Below are 24008 nucleotides of genomic sequence, written 5' to 3' on the forward strand. Positions count from 1 at the left end.
TGACAGCACTCAAGGTAGGTCAGAGAAGAGATAGACAAACTCATACAGGTTACTCCTAGACCAAAGTCCAAAATAATCAGTGGTTTAACTACAAATCACACACCAATAAAGGAACAGAAATACCAAACTGGCTCAATATCAATATTATGTGCTATGGTTTGAATGTGCCCCAAGTTCCTCCCTAATGTGGCAGTGTTGGGACGTGGGGCTTAATGAGAGGTGTTTGGATCACGGAAGCTCCACCCTCAAGAATGGATTGGCTGGCACGGTGGCTCATGCCTTTAATCCCAGCACTTTGGGAAGCTGAGGCAGGTGGATCACCTGAGGTCAGGAGTTGAAGATCAGCCTGATGAACATGGCGAAACCCTGTCTCTAATAAAAATACAAAAATCAGCCAGGCATGGCGGCAGGTGCCTGTAGTCCTAGCTATTCAGGAGACTGAGGCAGAAGAATCACTTGAACCTGGGAGGCGGAGGTTGCAGTGAGCTGAGATCACACCACTGCACTTCAGTCTCCGCGACAGAGCGAAACTCAGTCTCAAAAGAAAAACAAAGAATGCATTAATGCCATTATCACGGAGTGGGTTCCCTGTAAAAGGATGAGTTTGGCTCGGCTCCCATCATGGGATGACACAGTGAGAAGGCCCTCACCAGATGCTGGTGGTGTTTAGGAATAAATGTAAAACTAAATGTGTAAGAATTATATGAAGAAACTAAAAACACTTTAGTGTAGGACAAATAAAATCAATATTATAAAAAGAAGGCAGACCAGGCACGGTGGCTCATGCCTGTAATCCCAGCACTTTTGGAGGTGAAGGCATGCGGATCACTTGAGGCCAGGAGTTAGAGAACAGCCTGGCCAACATGGTGAAACCCCATCTCTATTAAAAATACAAGAATTAGCCTGACATGGTGGCACACACCTCTAATCCCAGCTAATTAGGAGGCTGAGGCACGAGAATTGCTTGAACCTGGGAGGTGGAGGCCGCTGGGGGCCTTGATTGCACCACTGCACTTCAGTCCGGGTGACCTGTCTCAAATAAATAAATAAATAGAAGGCATTCTGTATTACTAGATAGAAAAATTCGTACTGTAATTATTCAGTTCTCCACAAATTAATCGATAAACTTATGGCAACTTCAAGCAAACTTTGATTGGGATTTGTCTTTTTGTATTAAATGAAACTTGGTAAGTTGATTCTCAAACTTTTCAGAAAGAGTAAATGTGAGTGAATGGCCAAAACTGAAATAATATTAACAACTACAAATGAGGACTTGTCCCACCAGGTGACATAAGATTATATAAAACTACAGCAAGTAGAACAGGGTGGTACTGGTATAAAAATAGACAAATAGAACAATGAAACTCAAGAGAGTCCAGAAATAGACCCAAGTATAAATAAGAATTCAACAAGTAATAAAAGCACCTAAAATAGGTGGAGAAAAACGAACTATTTAATAAATGATACTTGTGCAACTGGCTATCCATCTGGGAAAAAACAAAATTAGATCTCTGCATTACACTATAACAAAACTAAACTCCAGGTGAATTAAAGTTCTAAAACACACAGCAAGTAAAAACCCTATGACAGTACTAGAGGAAAATAAACTGAGACAGGAAAAGACATCTTGCTTGGCACTAAACAAGAACCAAAACAGCTAGGATTTATGTTTGAACACATTAATGATAAAAACTTTTGAACAAAGAAAGGCATCACAAGTATAATCAGATAATAAGTAACAGCCTGGAGGAAAATATTTTCACTAGACAAAGGTGATGGGATACTATATATCGCATATAAACAGATTCTGGCTGGGCCCCGTGGCTCATGTCTGTAATCCCAGCACTTTAAAAGGCTGGGATTACCACTGCACTCCAGCCTGGGCAACAGAGCGAGATTCTGTCACAAAAAAAAAAAAAAAAAAAGGCCGGGCACAGTGGCTCACACCTGTAATCCCAGCACTTTGGGAGGCCAAAGTGGGTGGATTACGAGGTCAGGAGTTTGAGACCAGCCTGGCCAATATGCTAAAACCCCGTCTCCACTAAAAATACAAAAATTAGCTGGGCATAGTAGCACATGCCTGTAGTCCCAGCTACTCGGGAGGCTGAGGCAGAAGAATCGCTTGAACCCGGGAGGCAGAAGTTGCGGTGAGCCGAGATCGCACCACTGACTCCAGCCTGGGTGACAGAGCGAGACTCCCTCTCAAAAAAAAAAAAAAAAATAATAATAATAAATTAATTAATTTTTAAAAAGGCCGGCCATGGTGGCTCATGCTCCCAACACTTTGAGCCACCGGGCATGGTGGCTCATGCTTCCAACACTTTGGGAGGCCAAGGTGGGCGGATCACCTGAGGTCAGGAGTTCAAGACCAGCCTGGCCAACATAGCAAAACCCCATCTCCACAAAAATACAAACATTAGCTGGGCATGATGGTGTGTGCCTGTAATCCCAGCTACTTGGGAGGCTGAGGCGGCAGAATCACTTGAATCTGGCAGGCGGAGGTTGCAGTGAGCCGAGATCATGCCATTGCACTCCAGCCTGGGCGACAAAGACTCCATCTCGGAAAAAAAAAAAAAGACAATGTGATTCCATTTTCCACTGGATTAAAAGTAAAAATTTTCTACAACTAACTGTTCATAAAATTAATATAAAATAAAATGTTATATTCAGCAATGGTAAGAATACGGAGAAACCAGTATCTTCATACTTCATAGAAGTAGAAATCAGTCTTTCAGAGGGCAATTTATTTAAGTTCATTCAATCAAAGTTTAAGTTTGCTCAAACTCTGACTCAGTAATTCCATTTCTAGGAGTTATGCTACTGTTGCACATGTGCACAAAGACATACGTACATGAATGTTTACAGCAGTGTCATTTGTAAACAAATGTCTATGTCCACCAAAACAAATCTAAACTTCCACCAATATGGGAATGGCTAAATAAACTATTGTGTACATTATGAAGTAGAACAATCTGTATGTTCCGATATGGAATGCTCTCCAAGATATACTGTTAAGCAAAAAAAAAAAAAAAAAAAAAAAGCAAGTCACAAAACAATAAGCAATGTGTATGTGCATACACGTGTGCATTATATCTGAGTATAAACACATCCAAAAAGGACCAGAAAGGCACGCACACAAAAACCTGACAAGTGACTACAGAAGGAGAGTAGGATGAGATTAAAGAGAACTTTCATGTTTTACTTTGTGTACTTTCAAAATCGTTTGAATTTTTTTACAATATACACATATACATATAAACTTCTAACATTTTAGTTTTAAAACAGCATGCACTATCCATACATCTTTATTTATTTATTGAGGCAGGGTCTTGCTCTGCTGCCCAGGCTGGAATGCAGTGGCACAATCACAGCTCACTGCAGCTTTTACCTCCTGGGCTCAAGTGATCCTCCCGCCTCAGCCTCCCACGTAGCTGGGACTACGGGCATGCCATCATGCCTGGCTAATTTTTTTACTTTTTTATTTTTTGTAGAGATGGGGTTCACTATGTTGTCCAGGCTGGTCTCAAACTCTGGGCTCAAGCAATCCTTCCACCTTAGTCTTCCAAAGTGCTGGGATTACAAGACTGAGCCACCACGCCCAACCTATACCTCTTTAAAAGGTAAATATCAGGCCAGGCGCAGTGGCTCACGTCTGTAATCCCAGCACTTTGGGAGGCGAAGGCGAGCGAATCACTTGAGGTCAGGAATGAGACCAGCCTGGACAACACGGTGAAACCCCATCTCTACTAAAAATACAAAAATTAGACAGGCATGGGGGCGGGTACCTGTAATCCCAGCTACTTGGAAGGCTGAGGCAGGAGAATTGCTTGATCCTAGAGGCCAAGGTTGAAGTGAGCCAAGATCGTACCACAGCACTCCAGCCTGGGTGACAAAGTGAGACTCCATCTCACACAAAAAAAAGGTAAATATCACAAGGAGGAAAGATTGATAATTTAAATGTTTTATTAACATCAAATCCTAAGAGCACAGCAAAATAAAATTCAGTCGTCTCACATTAGGTAAGGATAAGAATCCCAATATAAAAACCACCATTTGATATTAAGAAAAAAGGGGAACAGGACCTGCATAATCAAAAACTTACTTAAAATTTAAAACTAAGTCATGATAGAGAATAGCAGCTCTGGAGACATATTGGTGAACTGCTCTAAATCCAAAAATCAATTCAAGTGTTTAGATAAAAATTTTTCTGGAAAGTGATCCACTCCTTAAACAAAGGAGAAACAAAAGTATAATACAGTAACACAGAAACACACTGCATGGGCATGAAGTCAAGAGTTACAGAAGGAGACAGAAAACAGTCCAGTTTTATAGCCTAGAAACAGATGGAAATTTAGAGACATACTCAGTTGAGAGGATCCATAAAGTATAGCAGCAAAAGTTTAAAAGGAAACATATTTCAATGAAGCTCTCCTCCAGACATTAGAGTTCAAAATTATAAGCAAGATATTCTGGAAATGCCACTTCTATGGCATAGACAATATAAGCATACTACCCTTAGTCTCCAAAATAACCCATTGGAGCACTTTCAGAACTTTATTGTGCCAAGTAACCTCTCTTAATTGACTTTTTAGAAAAAAATCAGCCACTGCTTAGATAACAAAGAATCACCTTCATTGTTACTTCAATAATCTGTGCTAATAGAAGTGTGAAAAAAATCATTATTTGGCTTTAAAAAGTAGTATTTTTTTTTAAATTCTGGTATAAAATTTACCTTCATAAGTATATTTTGCTCAATCTAAAATTAAAGTCAGTTTAGTGATATACATTTTTAAACAATATTGCAATCAAACCACAGCCCAGCATGGGATTTAATGATGACCATAAATAACTGTACCCATTTCTATAATGTAGAGCAGACTACATGAGCCTCTTGGTTCTTGATTAGGGCCTAACTTCATCAAGGAAAATGACCTAAGAAGTGATAATCTTATGGAAAAATTTTCCATATTTTCTTTCCTGTCACGACTATACAATAGAAAAAGCACTGAAAACCATTTACAAAATAGGTGACTTTTTGCTTAATGGGCATCCTACTAATCTGATTTAATTAACTTGAACTCAATTATGCCCTGGAGCTGGTCAAAGAAGTAATGAGAACCTGTGACCCCCCCATCCCTCCCCACCTTCCTTTCCATTTACCACTACCCCCTCTTTTCCACTCCCAACTCGTGGCACTATATAGATACCAGTTACATCTTTATTTTTGTAGTTTTGGACTAGCTTATCAGCCTTTTTAATCTCTACACCATAGGCAACAGAAAGCATACTATCTGTTCTATTGTACAAGATGTAAGATCTCCTCAAAATTTAAAACATTTTAAAGGACACTACCAAGAAAATAAAAGACAACCCACAGGATGGGAGAAAATATTTGTAAATCATATATCTGGATAAGGGACTTTAAATCTTTAAAATATATAAACTCTTACAGCTTGATAAGATATATAACCCAATTAAAAGACGATTTTTTATTTTTATTTACTTACTTTTTTGAGATGAAATATCATTCTGTTGCCCAGGCTGGAGTGCAGTGGTACAATCTCAGTTCACTGCAACCTCCACCTCCCGGGTTCAAGCGATTCTCCTGCCTCAGCCTCCCTAGTAGCTGGGATTACAGGCATGCAACACCATGCCCAGCTAATTTTTTGTATTTTTAGTAAAGAGGGGGTTTCACCACATTGGTCAGACTGGTCATCAACTCCTGACCTCAAATGATCCACCTGCCTAGGCCTTCCAAAGTGCTGGGATTATAGGTGTAAGCCACCATGCCCGGCCAAAGACAATTTTTTAAATGCACTATTCTGAGGGGGAAAAAAAAGTCCTTCACACCTACTAGAATGGCTATAATTTAAAAAACAACAACCAAAACAAAAAAATGAGCATTGACGAAGATGTGGAGAAACTGAAACCTTTGTACACTGCTGGTGGGTATGTAAAATGGTGCAGCTGTGGAAAATAATTTAGTGGTTCCTTAACAAGTTAAGCACAGAATTACCATGTGACTCAGCAATTCCATTTCTATGTACATCCCAAAGAACTGAGAACAGACTCAACCAGATACTTGTACACCAATGTTCACTGCAGCATTATTCACAGTAACCAAAGGTGAAAACAACCTAAGTGTCCGTCAGCAGTTGAATGGTTAAGCACAATGTGCTGCATACATATCATGGAACATTATTCAGCCATAAAAAGGAAGGACGTCCTGATACATGCTAACATGGAGGAAGCTTAAAAACATTATGGGCTGGGTGCAGTGGCTCACGCCTGTAATCCCAGCAGTTTGGGAGGTCGAGGCAGGTGGATCATAAGGTCAGGAGATCGAGACCACCCTGGCTAACACAGTGAAACCCCTTATCTACTAAAAATACAAAAATTTAGCCAGGCGTGGTGGCATGTGCCTGTAGTCCCAGCTACTTGGGAGGCTGAGGCAGAATCACTTGAACCTGGGAGGCGGAGGTTGCAGTGAGCTGAGACCTGTGCCACTGAACTCCAGCCTGGGCAACAAAGCGAGACTCTGTCTCAAACAAACAAACAAACGAAAATTCATGTTATTACCTACCTAAATCATACATAATTATACAGGTAAAGCTTGTGTGTTAAATTAAACATGTAACATTTTCCAATACCAATCAATGACTAACACATTCTGGAAGCTCCAAACAGAAAATGGATACAGAAACAGACTTTTGTGTAGTCCCAAATTAGGCATATTCAATTGCTTGTTGATATAGGATACATTCCAAAGGAGAATGGAACCAGCTTATAGGTCTTCTGGAGAAGACTGATGGAAACCAGGCATGGAAGAACATGTTTCACGGGACCCAGTCCCTCAAAGTGAAGGCCTCTGAGACTAGTAAGTAACAACTGCTGCTTTTTCCTTTACCAAAGTGATGGTTTGTTAACTTTACACACCAGGCAGCATAAAATTGTCAACTAACAGTATGTCTGTCACACCTGTTCCCTATTAAAGTTCTAAATGCTCTTATCACATGTTTAGTCTGTAAAAATGTTCTTAATTTGTCAGGTTAAAGCAACTAAAATGTAAGAGCAAACACATTTTCATATAGCAATTGGGTTAAAAGTATTAGCTTTAAGGTAGTAAGAATCAGTGTGACTAGGCCAACATGACACAAAAAATAAGACATCAAAATATATGTGCTGCCTCCATACTCCCAGCAGAGTCCCCACCCTTTCTCTCTGTAACCTGGACAAAAAGTCCCACTACTAGATTGATTTCTCTAATCCTCTGAATTTCAATTCAGAAAGTTACCCGTTAAAATACTGCACTCCTATGTGACTTTTGGAGGTCTTCAGTGATTACAATCCTTTTGCATTAGCATCTAAACTGGAATGTGGTACAGCAGATTCACAATAGTGCCCTGAGTTTAATTTTTTAAGGGAAACACAGCAATAGTCAAAGTGACACTATGTGAACTACCAGCTCAAGATAGTTAATTTTCAACTTAAGATCACAGACTGGGCACGATGGCTCACACCTGTAATCCCAGCACTGTGGGAGGCTGAGACAGCCAGATCACTTGAGGTCAGGTGCTAGAGATCACCCTGGCCAACATGGTGAAACGCCGTCTCTACTAATAATCCAAAAATTAGCCAGGAATGGTGATGGCGCATGCCTGTAGTCCTAGCTACTCGGGAGACTGAGGCAGGAGAATTGCTTGAACCTGGGAGATGGAGGTTGCAGTGAGCTGAGATTGCACCACTGCACTCCAGCCTGGATGACAGAGTAAGACTCTGTTTCAACAACAACAAAAACCAAAAACAACAACAACAAAAAGATCATAGTACATTCCTTTCAAAGACATCATATCTTTGTGAGGCTGATTCTTTTATGGGTTGTTGCTGTGATAAAAACAAGTACCACATGAAAATTAATGTAGGACAGGCACAGCAGCTCATGCCTGTAATCTCAGCATTTGGGGAGGCCAAGACAGGAGGACTGCTTGAGGCCAGGAGTTCAAGACCAGCCTGGGCAACATAATGAGATATCTACAGAAATTTTAAACACTCGAGAGGTATGGTGCGATGTGCCTGTAGTCCCAGCTACTCATGAGGCTGAGGTGGGAGGATTGCCTGACTCCAGGAGTTGGAGGCTGCAATGAGCTATGATTGTGCCACTGCACTCCAGCCTGGGCAATAGAGCAAATGAATGAGAGAATGAATGAATGGAACGAAGGAAAAAAGGAAAGAAGGAAGGAAGGGAGGAAGGGAAGGAGGGAGGGAAGGAAGGAGGGAAGGAAGGAAGGAGGGAGGGAAGGAGGGAGGGAGGGAGGGAGGGAGGGAGGAAGGGAAGGAGGAAAGGAAAGAAAGAAAATAAAAAAATAAAATAGGCTGGGCATAGTGGCTCATGCCTATAATTCCAAGACTTTGGGAGGCTGAGGCAGGTGGATCATCTGAGGTCAGGAGTTCAAGACCAGCCTGGCCAACGTGGTGAAATCTGTCTCTACTAAAAATACAAATATTAACCGGGTATGGTGGCAGGCGCCTGTAATCCCAGTTATTTGGGAGGCTGAGGCACGAGAATCGCTTGGGGAGGGAAGGTGAAGTGAAGGGAAGGGGAGGGGAGGGGAGGGGAGGGGAAGGGAAGGGGAGGCAAACAAACAGGGGCCGGGCACGGTGGCTCAAACCTGTAATCCCAGCATTTTGGGAGACCAAGGCAGGTGGATCACCTGAGGTCTGAGGTTCGAGAGCAGCCTGGCCAACATGGTGAAACTCTGTCTCTACTAAAAATATAAAAAGTAGCTGGGCATGGTGGTGCACACCTGTAGCGCCAGTTACTTGGGAGAATGAGGCAGGAGAATCACTTGAACTCAGGAGACGGAGGTTGCAGTGAGCTGAGATAGTGCCACTGCACTCAAGCCTGGGTGCCAGAGTGAGACTCCAACTCAAAAAAAAAAAAAAAAGAGAAAAGAGACAGGGAGAGAGAAAGAAAGAAAATTAGTAAGAAATGCGGGTGGAAGTGTGCAATCTGATTCCAATGTATGAGAAGCAGTGCCCAACAGGCATATACATTTCATTAGTAAGTGTGGTTACTTAAGAATGAAATTAGGCCGGACGCAGTGGCTCATACCTGTAATCCCAGCACTTTGGGAGGCCGAGGCTGGCAGATCACGAGGTCAGGAATTCCAGACCAGCCTGGCCAACATGGTGAAACCCTATCTCTACTAATAATACAAAAATTAGCCGGGCGTGGTGGTAGGCACCTGTAGTCCCAGCTACTCTGGAGGCTGAGGCACGAGAATTGCTTGAACCCAGGAGGCGGAGGTTGCAGTGAGCCAAGATGGCGCCACTGCGTTCCAGCCTGGGCGACACAGTGAGACTCTGTCTCAAAAAAAAAAAAGGCCAGGTGTGGTGGCTCACACCTCCACACCTCTAATCCCCGCACTTTGGTAGGCCAAGGTGGGCAGATCGCCTGAGGTCAGGAATTTGAGACCAGCCTGACCAACATGGTGAATCCCCATTTGTACTAAAAATACAAAATAAGCCGGCATGGTGGCACATGCCTGTAATCCCAGCTACTCAGGAGGCTGAGGCAGGAGAATTGGTTGAACCCGGGAGGTGGAGGTTGCAGTGAGCCAAGATCACGCCATTGCACTCTAGCCTGGGCAACAAGAGCAAAACTCCACCTCAAAAGAAAAAAAAAAAAAAAAGAAATTAAATTGCTACTTTTTTTCTCCTAATTTCTATGTATCATTTCTTCAAACAGCTACTAACTTGTTATAAAATACTTATTAAGAATTGTTTGGGGCCGGGCGCGGTGGCTCACGCCTGTAATCCCAGCACTTTGGGAGGCCGAGACGGGCGGATCACGAGGTCAGGAGATCAAGACCATCCTGGCTAACACGGTGAAACCCCATCTCTACTAAAAAATACAAAAAACTAGCCGGGCGAGGTGGCGGGCGCCTATAGTCCCAGCTACTCGGGAGGCTGAGGCAGGAGAATGGCGTGAACCCGGGAGGCGGAGCTTGCAGTGAGCTGAGATCCGGCCACTGCACTCCAGCCTGGGTGACAGAGCGAGACTCCGTCTCAAAAAAAAAAAAAAAAAAAAAAAAAAAGAATTGTTTGGAACTCATTACTTACTTAATATAGCTGTTAGGTATTTCTTTGTGCACTAGGGTTTTCATGGAAAAAAAAAAACTGAGACACTAAGGGCATCATAAACTGAGAACATTTGGGAGTCTTTAAGCTAAAATCTGAAGGATGACTAGGCATTTCAAAAACCATGTAGTAGAATGAAGGCCAGGTGTGGTTGCTCACGCCTGTAATCCTAGCACTTTGGGAGGCCGAGGCGGGCAGATCACCTGAGGTCGGAGTTCAAGACCAGCCTGGGCAACACGGTGAAACCCCATCTCTGCTAAAAATACAAAAAATTAGCTGGGCATGGTGGTACACGCTTGTAATCCCGGCTACTTGGGAGGCTGAGGCAGAAGAATCGCTTGAACCCGGGAGGCAAAGGTTGCAATAAGCCGGTATCATACCACTGCACTCCAGCCTGAGCAACAGAGCCAGAGTCTGTGTAAAAAAAAAAACAAATAAATAAATGAAAAACATGTAGTGAAATGAGAGGGAAAAGACAGGGTCCCCACCCTTAAAGACATTACACTCTAGTTAGGGAGGCAAAACTGAAAGATAAACAGTTTCAAAATAATTTACAGTTAGGCCGGGCATGGTGGTTCACACCTGTAATCCCAGCACTTTGGAAGGCTGAGGCGGCTAGATCACCTGAGGTCAGGAGTTTGAGACCAGACTCGCCAACATGGTAAAACCCCATCTCTACTAAAAATACAAAAATTAGCCAGGTGTGGTGGTGGGCTGTAATCTCAGCTACTTGGGAGGCTGAGGCAGGAGAATCGCTTGAACCCGGGAAGTGGAGGTTGCAGTGAGCCGTGACTGTGCCACTGCACTCCAGCCTAGATGACAGAGTGAGACTCCATCTCAAAAAAAAAGAAAAGAAAAGAAAAAAAATAATTTACAGTTAAACTTTAATATCTGCAAAGTTCTTTCATATCTGTTTGCATTCAAGGAAGTGTTTTTTGTGTCAGCCTCACTTATGTCAGTTTACTCTCTCACACTTTACTCAGAATTAAATCCTCCAATAACCCTATACAAGGATAACTGCTTTGAGCGTTTTCCATCTCCCAGCTGCTTCTTTCCCATTGTCCTTCAAAATTGAGCTCATACACATCACCTCCTCTGGGAAGCCCTCCCTGACTCATTAAACTGAAATTTAGATGTCCCCTCCCTTACCTAAATGGTATATTTGGTATATTTATATCATAGGATTTATCATTCTATCCTGTAGTCATCACCAATTAATTTCCTTGTTTCCTCACTACATTGTAAACTTTTGGCAGCAGGGTCTTTTTTTTTTTTTTTAAGACATGGTCATGCCCAGGCTGAAGCACAGTGGCATGATCATGACTTATTGCAGCCTTCACTTCTCATGCTCAGGTGATTCTCCCACCTAAGCCTCCCAAGTAACTGGGACCATAGGCACGCACCACCAGGACTGTTAATTTTTTGTAGAGATGGGCTGTTCATATGTTTCCCAGGCTGGTCTTGAACTCCTTGGCTCAAGTGATTCTTGCACCTTGGCTTCCCAAAGTGCTGGGATTACAGGCGTGAGCCACTGCACCTGGTCAGTCTGTGTCTTCTTACTCAGTTCAACAACCAATATCACAGTGCCTGGCTCTCAAAAAATGTTTTCTGAATAAATGACAAGTACAGAGAAGTTATATATATATATATATATATATATATATATATATATATATATACTTTTTTTTTTGAGACGGAGTCTCACTGTTGCCCAGGCTGGAGTGCAATGGTGTGGCCTCAGCTCACTACAACATCCTCCTCCGAGGTTCAAGTGATTCTCCTGCCTCAGCCTCCAGAGTAGCTGGGATTACAGCCTCCTGATCCACCCGCCTTGGCCTCCCAAAGTGCTGGGATTACAGGCGTGAGCCACCATGCCAAGTCAGGAAAATATTTTTTTTAAATATACACAGGGTCGGGCATGGTGGCTCACACCTGTAATCCCAGCACTTTGGAAGGCCGAGGCAGGCGGATCACTTGAGGTCTGGAGTTCAAGACTAGCCTGGCCAACATGGTGAAACCCCATCTCTACTAAAAATACAAAAATTAACTGGGTGTGGTGGCATGCGCCTGTAATCTCAGCTACTTGGGAAGTGGAGGCACAGGAATCTTCTGAATCTGGGAGGCAGAGGTTGTAGTGGGCCGAGATCACGACATTGCACTCCAGCCTGGGTGACAGAACGAGACTCTGTCTCAAAAAAAAAAAAAAAAAAAAATACACACAGCTAATTATGCCATTTCACTTTAAAAAAAAGAATTGCCAGGCACAGTGGCTCATGCCTGTAATCCTAGCACTTTGAGAGGCTCAGGCGGGTGAATCACAAAGCCAGGAGTTCGAGACCAACCTGACCAACATGGTGAACCCCTGTCTCTACTAAAAATACAAAAATTAGCTGGGCATGGTGGTGAGTGCCAGTAATCCCAGCTACTTGGGAGGCTGAGGCAGGAGAATTTCTTGAACCTGGGAAGCGGAGGCTGCAGTGAGCCGAGATGGTACCACTGCACTCCAGCCTAGGCAACACAGTGAGATCCTGTCTCGAAAAAAAAAAAAGAAAAAAAAAAAAGAAAAACAGGAAAAAAGAATTTATTCTCAAAAACCTTAGAAAACAGATTAACAAATTTGTAAAAATTAAAATAATCATCCAAGCTGATATTCATATACTTCTGATAGAAATATAGTAAGTATAATGTTTGTGATGGTTAATTTTTGATGCCCACTGGACTGGATTAAGGGATACCCAGATAGCTGGTAAACATTATCATCTGTGAGGGTGTTTCTGGAAGAGATTAGCATTTGAAGCAGTTGAGTGAGTACCAGCCTGGGCAACACAGTGAGACCTTGTCTTTACAAAAAATAATTAGCTAGGCCAGGCTAATTGGGAGGTCGAGGCGGACAGATCACCTGAGGTCAAGAGTTCAAGACCAGCCTGGCCAACATGGTGAAACCCTGTCTCTACTAAAAATACAAAAATTAGCCAGGTGTGGTGGTGGGTGCCTATAATCCCAGCTACTTGGGAGGCTGAGACAGGAGAATCGCTTAAACCTGGGAGGCGGAGGTTGCAGTGAGCCAAGATCACACCACTGTGCTCTAGCCTGGGTGGCAGAGCAAGACTCCATCTCAAAAAAATAAAATAAAAAATAATTAGCCAGGTCTGGTGGTGTCAGCCTGTAATCCCAGCTACTCTGAAGGATAAAGCAGGAAGATTGCTTGAGCCAAGTGGCTGCAGTAAGCGGTGATGGAGCCACTATACTCCAGCCTGGGGGACTGTCCCAAAAAAATAAAAATTGGCCAGGATCAGTTGTTCACGCCTGTAATCCCAGCACTTTGGGAGACTGAGGTGGGTGGATCACAAGGTCAGGAGATTGAGACCATCCTGGCTAACACGGTGAAACCCTGTCTCTACTAAAAATACAAAAAAATTAGCTGGGCATAATCCCAGCTACTCGGGAAGCTGAGGCATGAGAATTGCTTGAACCTGGGAGGCAAAGGTTGCAGTGAGCTAAGATCACACCAGTGCACTCCAACCCGGGCGACACAGCAAGGCTCTAGCCAAATAAATAAATAAATAATAATAAATAAAAATAAAAATCTTAAAGTAGACTGTATTGGTCCATCCTCACACTGCTATAAAGAAATACCTAATAAAACACTGTCTCTACTAAAAACACAAAAATTAGCCAGGTGTGGTAGCACACACCTGTAATCTCAGCTACTTAGGAAGCTGAGGCAGGAGAATCTCTTGAACCTGGAAGACAGAGGTTGCAGTGAGACAAGATCGTGCCAAGGTTCTCTAGCCTGGGTGACAGACTGAGTGAGCCTCCGTCTCAAAAAAACGAACAAACAAAAACACAAAGGAATTAAATCTATAGGTAAAGAACTGAAAGGATATCCATGATACAGTCGGCAAAAAATACAATAATCTCACTTGAAGGTAAAAAATATAAATATTTGCATTTTGTTCACAAGAACATTGAGAAAGAGATGGGGAAGCAGTTCATAACAAGCAGTTACTACTGGTGACCTCGGGATTAGAAAAGATGTAACTTTTCCCAATGGGCATGTATTACTCTTATAACTTAAAATGGAAAGGCAAAAAACAAAAGTTTTCAAAATTAAGGGCAGTAAATAATCTGAAGATTTTCTCCCCTCCTCCAAGTTGTTAACAAAAATCCCATGTCACAAGCACCCTTGATGAAACAGTGGTGCTTCTGAAGAGTCAAGTATCCCGTGGACCACCTCTTTTACAGATAAACTTTCTTAAAAAAGAAAAAATTTGCTGGGCACGGTGGCTCACGTCTGTAATCCCAACACTTTGGGAGGCTGAGGAAGGCGGATCATCTGAGGTCAGGAGTTCGAGACCAGCCTGACCAACATGGCGAACCCTCGTCTCTACTAAAAATAAAAAATTAGCCAGGCATGGTGGCACATGCCTGTAACCCAAACTACTCGGGAGGCTGAGGCAGGAGAACCGCTTGAACCCAGGAGGAGGAGGTTGAGGTGAGCCAAGATCATGCCACTGCACTCTAGCCCAGGCAACAAGAGTGAGTGAAACGCCGCCTCAAAAGAAAAAAAATTATTATTCCACCAAAAGGAAAGAAGCCTATTCTTAAACACTGGACCTTAATATCCAGTGGATTTTCCTATCTACTAGTTTCTTCTAAATGCTGCTTTGTTTGAGAATTTGTAATGAGGAGCTTGGAAATCTCAGCAGATTTTCACAACCATATCATTTATTCATTCATTGAGAGTAAACAGAAGTGATACATGAGAACTACGAGGAAAACAGGCTGGGTACGGTGGCTCACGCCTGCAATCCCAGTACTTTGCAGACTGAGGTGGGAGGATCGTTTGAACCCAGGAGTTTGAGACTAGCCTGTGCAACACAGGGAGACCCCATCTCTACAAAATAAAAAAAAAAAAAAAAATTAGCTAGGCATGGTGGCATGCACCTGTAGACCTAGTAACTTGGGAGGCTGAGGTGGAAAGATCAGTTGAGCCTGGGAGGTGGAGGCTGCGGTGAGAATGAGCCGCGATTGTGCCACTGCACTGCAGCCTGGGCAACAGAGGGAGAGCTAGTCGCAAACAAGAAAGAAAGAAGGAAAGAAGGAAGGAAGGAAGGAAGGAAGGAAGGAAGGAAGGAAGGAAGGAAGGAAGGAAGGAAGGAAGGAAGGAAGGAGGGAGGGAGGGAGGGAGGGAGGGAGGGAGGGAGGGAGGGAGGGAAGGAGGGAAGGAGGGAGGGAAGGAGGGAGAGGGAGGGAGGGAAGAAGGAAGGAAGGAAGGGAGGAAGGAGGAAGGAGGAAGGAAGGAAGGAAGGAAGGAAGGAAGGAAGGAAGGAAGGAAGGAAGGAAGGAAGGGAGGAAGGAAGGAAATCAGCCAGGTGCGGTGGCTCACGCTTGTAATCCCAGCACTTTGGGAGGCCAAGGCAGGCGGATTACCTGAGGTCAGGAGTTTGAGACCAGCCTGGCCATTATGGTGAAACCCCATCTCTACTAAAAATACAAAAATTATCCTGGCATTGTGGTGGGCGCCTGTAATTCCAGCTACTCAGGAGGCTGAGGCAGGAGAATCGCTTGAACCGGGGAGGCGGAGGTTGCAGTGAGCCAAGATCACGCCACTGCACTCCAGTCTAGGCGACAGAGTAATGCTCCGTCTAAAAAAAAAAAAAGAAAAGAAAAAGAAAAAGGAAAGGAAGAAAGAAAAATCAGAGAAAGACATTCAAACACTTCTGGTCCTGAAAATGGGAGAGCCAACTGCCACTGGAGCGCCCTCTGGGGATCAAATTTTTAAAAATTTTACATCTTCAGGACAAAAAATACACTCTATGAATTCAACCTATTCAACTTATAATTCAATAAGTGCTTGATAGGCAGTTACTATGTGTCAGGCACAATGTTCAACACTGGGGACACAAAGATAAATGAAATCAAGTTTCCGATTTATATATGCTTAAAGTCAATTATCATCCAAAACTTTTTCTAAGTGCAGTAAGTAGGATGGCCAGGAAAAGTAAGAGTTACCCACACAGGCCTTGGAGGAAGTTGACACAGATGATAAAATGCTTTCTAGGTGAGGCCAGGCGCAACAGCTCCTGCCCGTAATCTCAGCACTTTAGGAAGCTGAGGCACGTAGATCACCTGAGGTCAGAAGATCGAGGCCAGCCTGGCTAACATGGCGAAACCCTGTCTCTACTAAAAATACAAAAATTAGCCAGGCATAGTGGCATGTGTCTGTAGTCCCAGCTACTCTGGAGGCTGAGGCAGGAGAATCTCTTGAACCTAGGAGGCAGAGGTTACAGTGAGCCGGGGTCACGCCACTGTACTTCAGTCTGGGCAACAGAGTGAGACCCTCTCTCAAAAAAAAAAAATTTTTTTTTCTGGGCGCTACAGAAAGCAATTTGGCATGGTTATAAGCTTTAGTCATAATTTGTTTATGTAAGCAAAATGTTCACAATCTTTAAAAGAGAGGTTTAAATATTTCTTCCAACTAATGCACGTAAAATTGTGGTTATTTTCAAATATAAATTTAGGTTACATTGACATAATTTCATTTGGGCCAAAACAACAAATATAAATAAAGCTTAATTTTAAAAATTCAAGAATAACACAGTATTCCCATCATGATTTTATAAATAAACTACTGCACAATAATTCCACTCTGGAAACTTAACTGTAAGTATCACACTGATTTAGAAAATAGCTCATTTTCTTTTTTTTTTTTTTTTTTTTGAGACGGAGTCTTGCTCTGTCGCCCGGGCTGGAGTGCAGTGGCCGGATCTCAGCTCACTGCAAGCTCCGCCTCCCGTGTTTACGCCATTCTCCTGCCTCAGCCTCCCGAGTAGCTGGGACTACAGGAGCCCGCCACCTCGCCCAGCTAGTTTTTTGTAGTTTTTAGTAGAGACGGGGTTTCACCGTGTTAGCCAGGATGGTCTCGATCTCCTGACCTCGTGATCCACCTGTCTCAGCCTCCCAAAGTGCTGGGATTACAGGCTTGAGCCACCGCGCCCGGCCAAAAATAGCTCATTTTCAAAAACAAATTAGGTATTAGAGGATACAGATTTACAAACAATTAGAAAATAAATTCTCCTTCAAATCTGGGTATTTGGTTAAAAAAAAAGAAAAAGAACGGGAGGGAGGGAGGGAGGGAAGGAAGGAAGGAAGGCAGGCAGGCAGGCAGGCAGGCAGGCAGGCAGGCAGGCAGGCAGGCAAACAAAACTGAAAAATATCAGTACAAATTAATGTGCAAAATCAGTCCCAAAACCTCCCTCCAATCTTTCCTTCCCAGTAGATACTGTATCAGACTTGCCTTTACCTTCTCTAGGTCTCCAGGAGCAATCTGCAGAGCAGAATTCACCTCCAGAGAAAAAATACCAGATTCCCTCTAACAACACCCACTTCACTAATTCCAGTGCCTTAGAGAGCAAGATATCCTAAGGGTTCTTGGTTTTCTCTTTTTCTTCTCTTTCTGTTAACTGAATATCCTAAGATTCTGTAGCTAGGACTCAAATATGTACTTATGGCAGGCTGAGTTGGAAATCAACATACTAAAGTAACAATTTCAGGTGCCCCGTGAGCTACATTAGCTTCGACCAGATTAATTGGAGAATTTAACGTGGATTTATATAATTTTTTCCCTACAGGAAAAAAGCTCCAAAAATTGCATTATTTTGGAATTTAGTTTATAATTGCCTGTATAATAAAATACTGAGTCAAAACAAAGAGATTCACAAAGGAAAAAAACAACATACCGCTGACTTCACTAACAATAGATATTCCAGTGTCTGTCTAGCCAGCTAGAGAATAGCAACTGCTGAATTATAAACTATTTGGAATTAGTTGATTGACAGCTTAATAAAGTTTATGGCAACTAGACTCAAGAGAAGACATTTTCATTAAAGAAGATAACGGTTGAAAACAGTTTAAGGTCATATAATTGTTGAAATCTTAATAATATAACACATTACAGAACATATCTCATCATGGAATCTTGTAACTGATAATTAACAAGTTTAAAATATTATTTGCCATTACCGAACAGAATAAAGAATAATTGTAGAATGTATAGATTATTATTATCATTATTATTATTATTATTTTGAGACAGAGTCTCACTCTTTTTTTTTTTCTGAGAGGGAGTCTGGCTCTGTCGCCCAGGCTGGAGTGCAGTGGCCGGATCTCAGCTCACTGCAAGCTCCGCCTCCCGGGTTTACGCCATTCTCCTGCCTCAGCCTCCCGAGTAGCTGGGACTACAGGCGCCCGCCACCTCGCCCGGCTAGTTTTTTTTTTTTTTTTTTTTGTATTTTTTAGTAGAGATGGGGTTTCACCGTGTTAGCCAGGATGGTCTTGATCTCCTGACCTCGTGATCCGCCCGTCTCGGCCTCCCAAAGTGCTGGGATTACAGGCTTGAGCCACCGCGCCCGGCCCAGAGTCTCACTCTTTCCCCTAGGCTGGAATGCAGCGGTGCGATCTCGGCTCACTGCAAGCTCCGCCTCCTGGGTTCAGGTCATTCTTCTGCCTCAGCCTCCTGAGTAGCTGGGACTACAGGTGCCCCCCACCACGCCAGGCTAATTTTTGTATTTTCAGTAGAGACGGGGTTTCACCTTGTTAGCCAGGATGGTCTCGATCTCCTGACCCCGTGATCCGCCTGCCTCAGCCTCCCAAAGTCCTGAGATTACAGGCGTGAGTCACCACGCCCGGCCCAGAATGTGTAGATTATTTTTTAACCGGTGTAGTAGTATGAGTATTACTCATTTAGGTATAGACATTTTAAAGGCATATTATGATTCACAAATAGCATACTGTATTTAAATGCATTCAAATATAACATGCATAAAGTAATTTAAAAGAAAAATACTACTTTGCAATAAAAAATAACCAGTCCAGGCATAGTGGCTCATGCCTATAATGCCAACACTTTGGAAGCCAAAGCAGTAGGATCCCTTGAGTCCGGGAGTTCGAGACCGGCCTGGGCAATATAGTGAGACCTCGTTTCTACAAAACCCTAAAAATAAAAGTTAGCAGAGAGTGGTGGTGCACACCTGTCATCCCAGCTACTCGGGAGACTGAGGTGAGAGGATGGCTTGAGCCCAGAAGGCAGAGGTTGGAGTGGGTCAAGATGGCGCCACTGCACTCCAGCCTGGGTGACAGAGAGAAACTCGATCTCAAAACAAACAACAACAACAAAACCCACCAATAAAAATAACCAATATAATAAGATCAGGAAGTTTAAAGTGGAGGTAATAAGATCAGAAGTTTAATGGAGAAAAAAAAAATATTTGCATCTGTCTCTGTGTGCCAAATATTTTACCTCATTTAATATTCACAAATACCACACAAAATAGGCATTTCTATTTTTTCCCTTTTCACAGAAGAACTCAAACTAAAGGTAACAACATCTCCGGGCCTAGAGAAACAGTAAATGGCAGACTCAGGGTTTGAATCCATATCTCGTTGATGCTAAAGTCTTTGCCCCTTCCCCTATCATGCTATTTAAGAGAGATCACATATATTAAACAAAAATTTGAAATCACTCCCATTTTTCACTTCTTTTATTTATTTATTTATTTCTAAGACGGAGTCTCGCTCTGTCGCCCAGGCTGGAGTGCAGTGGCCAGGCTCTTTAATTTTTAAAAGACAACTGAGAAGGCCGGGCATGGTGGCTCAAGCCTGTAATCCCAGCACTTTGGGAGACCGAGGTGGGAGGATCACCTGAGGTCAGGAGTTCGAGACCAGCCTGACCAACATGGTGAAACCTTGTCTCTACTAAAAATGCAAAAAAATATTAGCAGGGCATGGTAGCCTGTGCCTGTAATCCCAGCTACTTAGGAGGCTGAGGCAGGAAAATCGCTTGAACCTGGGAGGCGGAGGTTGCAGTGAGCCGAGATCTCACTACTGCACTCCAGCCTGGTGACAGGGTGAGACTGTCTCAAAAACAAAAACGTAACAAAACAGAAAAAACAACAAAAGAAAGTAAAGAGAACCAACAAAAAATTTTTTTTAAAGAGGATGTAAATGTCACGTATTTTTTTAGTTGGACTAGTTCCACTTTGACACCTAAAAATGATCAATTTTTTTTTTTTTTTTTTTGAGACGGAGTTTCGCTTTGTCACCCAGATTGGATTTCAGTGGCGCGATCTCTGCTTACTGCAACCTCCACCTTCCGGTTTCAAGCGATTCTCCTGCCTCAGTCTAAGGAGTAGCTGGGATTACACGCGCCCGCCACCACGCCAGGCTAATTTTTGTATTTTTAGTAGAGATGAGGTTTCGCCATGTTAGCCAGGCTGGTCTCGAACTCCTGACCTCGTGATCTGCCAGCCTCGGCCTCCCAAAGTGCTGGAATTACAGGAGGGAGTCACCGTGCCCGGCAAAATGATCAATATTTATAAATACATCTGTACAACACATAATGACTTGTTGAACTCATCTAACCTTCTCTGCATGCTATTTAGGGAATAAAATACAGGTTGCTTGTTATGAACATATAAGGAGAGAAGCAAAAGCCCAATGTTAATATTGGCCATATCCTAGAAGAGGAGAAAATTAGAAGTTCTAGGTCAAAAAAACTTTTGTTGGTTACAGAGTTTCAGGGCGATTTCACTAGAGGCCACCAATGGTCGCCTCTTCTGTTTCTAGATATCTTGTTTTCCTTCTTTCCCAAGCATTCCCCAGATTGTCCATGAAGCCTTTTTTTTTCACAGTGTCAGTGCAGCTAACCAACCATACATCAGGCCCAAAAATTGTTAAAAGAATTGAACTGGTAACCTGTCTTAAAGCAAAAGGAAAAAAAGTAACAGGATTTTACAGTTGGGAGGTGTTTTATATCCTGAGAAAATCTGGGTTCAGAGACTCTTTTTACTGTATTACAAGGGCTAAATGAGGCTGGGAGAGAGGAAGTGACCGAGGGCCGAGCGTGAGCTGGCAGCAGGGCCAAAGGTTTAAGCTTGATCTCAGAACTGCACTGCCGGCTTTCCCCATCCCCGTCCCGGGCCGAGCCTCAGGGATGGCCCCGCCCTAAAGCTTGCGGGGACTGGGCTCGAGAGCGCCAGCCGCAGCCCACAGCACGCCTAAAATAACACCCCGCCCCACGGGGCTCCTTTCTACGGTAAAGACAGGTTGGTGACAGTGCAGAGTTTAGAGAACCAGAGGGAAGGCACGGAGAAGAAAAATAGGTCTCCCCTTCCGGCAACTGCGGGCGCACACGGCCTCTAACCCAAATCCGCGCTCCTGGTGCCTTCACCCACCACACGATCAGCTACGTGCTAACCTCTGCGCGCTGGGGGACCCCCAAAGGTTGGCCTCCGGGATCCCTCTCCCAGTCCACTCTAGAGACGAATCTGGTCCCCAAAATGTAAGAAAAGAAGGGGCGCAGAAACAAAGCGACCCCAAACGGTGCCCCCCAAGGCGAGCGGGCGCGGACTACGAGTCCCGGCATGCCGCGCGCCGGCGGCCCTCGGCCACCACCACGCGGGCGGCGCGGTGGCCGCCGGGACTCGTAGTCTGCGGCCCGGCGACTCCGGGGGGCGGACCAGGGGCGGCGGGACAGGCCGGCCCGCGTCGCGTCAAGCCCCAAGGAGCCAGCCGGCTGCCCGAGCCTCACCTCGACGATGCGGGCGCACTGGGTCCCCTTGCCGGCGCCGGGGCCGCCGAGGACGAACACTACCAGCGGCTTCATGAGACGGGGAGGGCAGAAGAGAATCGGCCGGCGGGTCTGCAGCAGGAAGCTAAGGCCCAGGACGTGGAGCAGTCGGCTGCGGCAGCGGCTCAGCATACACAGCTGCTCGGCCGGACGCTGAGGGAGCTGACAGCGGCCGGCGAGGCGCGGGGCGGGGCAGGGAGGCGGTGGGAGAAAGGGGCGGGCTGAGCCGGCGCCCGCCGCGGCCCCGCCGCCGTGGCTGCCCAGGCGTCCGCGGCGCGGTCGGAAGGGGAGGAGCTTCGCGCAGCGGCTGCGTCTCGGGGACAGTCTTGCAGTCCGCGCCAGGTTTCCTCCACCCGTTAGGTGGTTATTAGCGCTTTCTGACAGCAGATGTTTTATCCTGCGCCCCCAAGTGTCTGGTGCTGACCTGGAGGCTGGGACGTGATCCGCGGGAGAGCAAAACCCATTGTCTCTGCTCGCAAGGAGTTTCCATTCCAGCCAGTGAGGTACGCGGAGGTAGCCGGTGTGAATGAGTAAACACTAGTACATACAAACGGCAGTACGATTTTGAAGAAATAACAAGTAGGACATAAGATGGCCAGTGTCGCCAGAGAAGGCTTCAGAAGAGGTGACATTCAAGCCAAGACAAAAGGATAGAAAAGAGCGAAACCAGGCAAACACAAGGATAGAGTGTCCGACAGAGAAAAGCATGTGCAAAAAATCTAAGTTGGCTTGGCATGTTAGAGCAACTGAAGGAAGGCCTGGCTGGGCGCGGTGGCTCACTCCTGTAATCCCAGCACGTCGGGAGGCTGAGGCAGGAAGGATCGCTTGAGCCCAGGAGTTCAAGACCAGCCTGGTCAAAATGACGAGACCCCCGTCTCGACCAAAAATTTAAAAGCCGGGCTCCGTGACCCGTGCCTGTGATCGCACCACTGCACTAGGTGACAGTGAGACTGCTTCAAAAAAAGAAAAAGAAAAAAGGCCAGTGACAGTGAGACCAGGGCTGAGTTAAATGAGGGGAGAATGGAAGGTGAAAAGTTGAGAAAGTGAGGTCGGTGGCAGATCAGGACTTTTGGTTACGGAAAGGAATTTGGGCTGTATTCTAACTGCAGTGGAAGCCCTTTAACTCCGTTCGCCTGCTCCCTTCATTAGGGAAAAATCTTAAGGGAGAAGGAAAGGAGAAGTTCAAGAACTGAGCCTTGATGAATACAGGCCTTTAAAAGGCCTTCTGGCCAACGTTAAGAGCTCATTTGATATTTGAGGTAATGGATTTAAAATAATTGAAGATGTTTGGCCATTTCAGGCACAGGCAGAGAAGGCAGCTTGTTGCATTTATTGAGGGTTGGGGTTTTTCCTGGCAAGTACGACAGAGAGAGAGGGCCAAGTGATGAGAGTGTTTGCAAGATCATGTTTATGATGCTGTCTGTAGAATCAAAACCGTACAGGAAAGCAAATAATGGCACATGAAGCCTGGTAGTGGAGGGGTTGGAGGGTGGTGGGGAAAGGGACCAAGGTCTTAGAGCATTGACCCAAGAAAGGTTGCGGTGGGTTATATGAGCAAGTACGCTGGCAGTATAGATGCTGCTGGTCTGAGTGGGATATTTGGAATTGAAATGTCCCAACTTGTGAGTTTCTGATGATGCCAAGGTCCAGGGTGAGACCGTGGGAATGGAAGGCTGAGGCAGAATGCATGCCCTGTTTATAGAACTAAGAGTCCAGGGTATTAGATTTGTCATACAGGTACAAATTCAAGTCAGATAGTACTGGAGTGAACAGAGACTATGGGAAAGGAACTAAGCTATTGAGAGCAAAGTGACCAGGATGTTAGTAAATGAAAGCAAACAGGAGAGGAAGATGGTGGTATAGCCCTCTGTCTGAGCACCCCCATTCTCCTTTTTCTTTTGGTGCTCCTTTCTTAGCTCACTCAGTGGTTTCTGACTCTTCCCCATCTCCACTGTCTCTCCTTGCTTTCTTTTTGTTGTTGTTGTTTTTACTTATTCCCATCCTTCCTGCCCTTCTTTTCCCATTTATAAGTCCCTCCCTTCTCCCTGTCTCTTTTCCTGTCCTTCTCCTCACCTACGTAGTTGCCTTTGTTTGCCCTTCTTTTCCGTTCTCCCTTTAATTTTTACCTGTTTCCTCTCCACAACTTCTACCTTTTCCTTCCTACCATAGAAAGGAAAATGGGATATTTATGGGATATTTTGGATTATCACAGCTGGAAAAAAATATTTTTTTTGGGGGG

General features: G+C 44.4%; 2 protein-coding genes across 7 annotated transcripts in view; one reads left to right on the plus strand and one right to left on the minus strand.

Annotated features, from left to right (window-relative positions):
* The window catches only part of LOC105494990 (cytidine/uridine monophosphate kinase 1), a 45237-nt gene extending 23179 nt beyond the window's left edge, over positions 1–22058 (minus strand). For both annotated transcript variants that reach the window (XM_071093514.1, XM_011764095.2), the window contains exon 1: positions 21731–22058. In XM_071093514.1, coding sequence (XP_070949615.1) covers positions 21731–21901 — 171 coding nt within the window. In that variant the 5' untranslated portion in view covers positions 21902–22058. The remainder of the gene's footprint in view (positions 1–21730) is intronic.
* A 10-nt stretch (positions 22059–22068) lies between these two features.
* The window catches only part of LOC105494991 (STIL centriolar assembly protein), an 80705-nt gene continuing 78765 nt past the window's right edge, over positions 22069–24008 (plus strand). For 4 of the 5 annotated variants that reach the window (XM_011764098.3, XM_071093507.1, XM_011764099.3 and 1 more), the window contains exon 1: positions 22069–23028. The gene's annotated coding sequence lies outside the window, so the exon portion shown is untranslated. The remainder of the gene's footprint in view (positions 23029–24008) is intronic. The other variant, XM_011764096.2, reaches the window with a different exon arrangement.

Source organism: Macaca nemestrina, chromosome 1 (genome assembly GCF_043159975.1).
Source record: "Macaca nemestrina isolate mMacNem1 chromosome 1, mMacNem.hap1, whole genome shotgun sequence".
NCBI classification, from domain to species: Eukaryota; Metazoa; Chordata; class Mammalia; order Primates; family Cercopithecidae; genus Macaca; species Macaca nemestrina.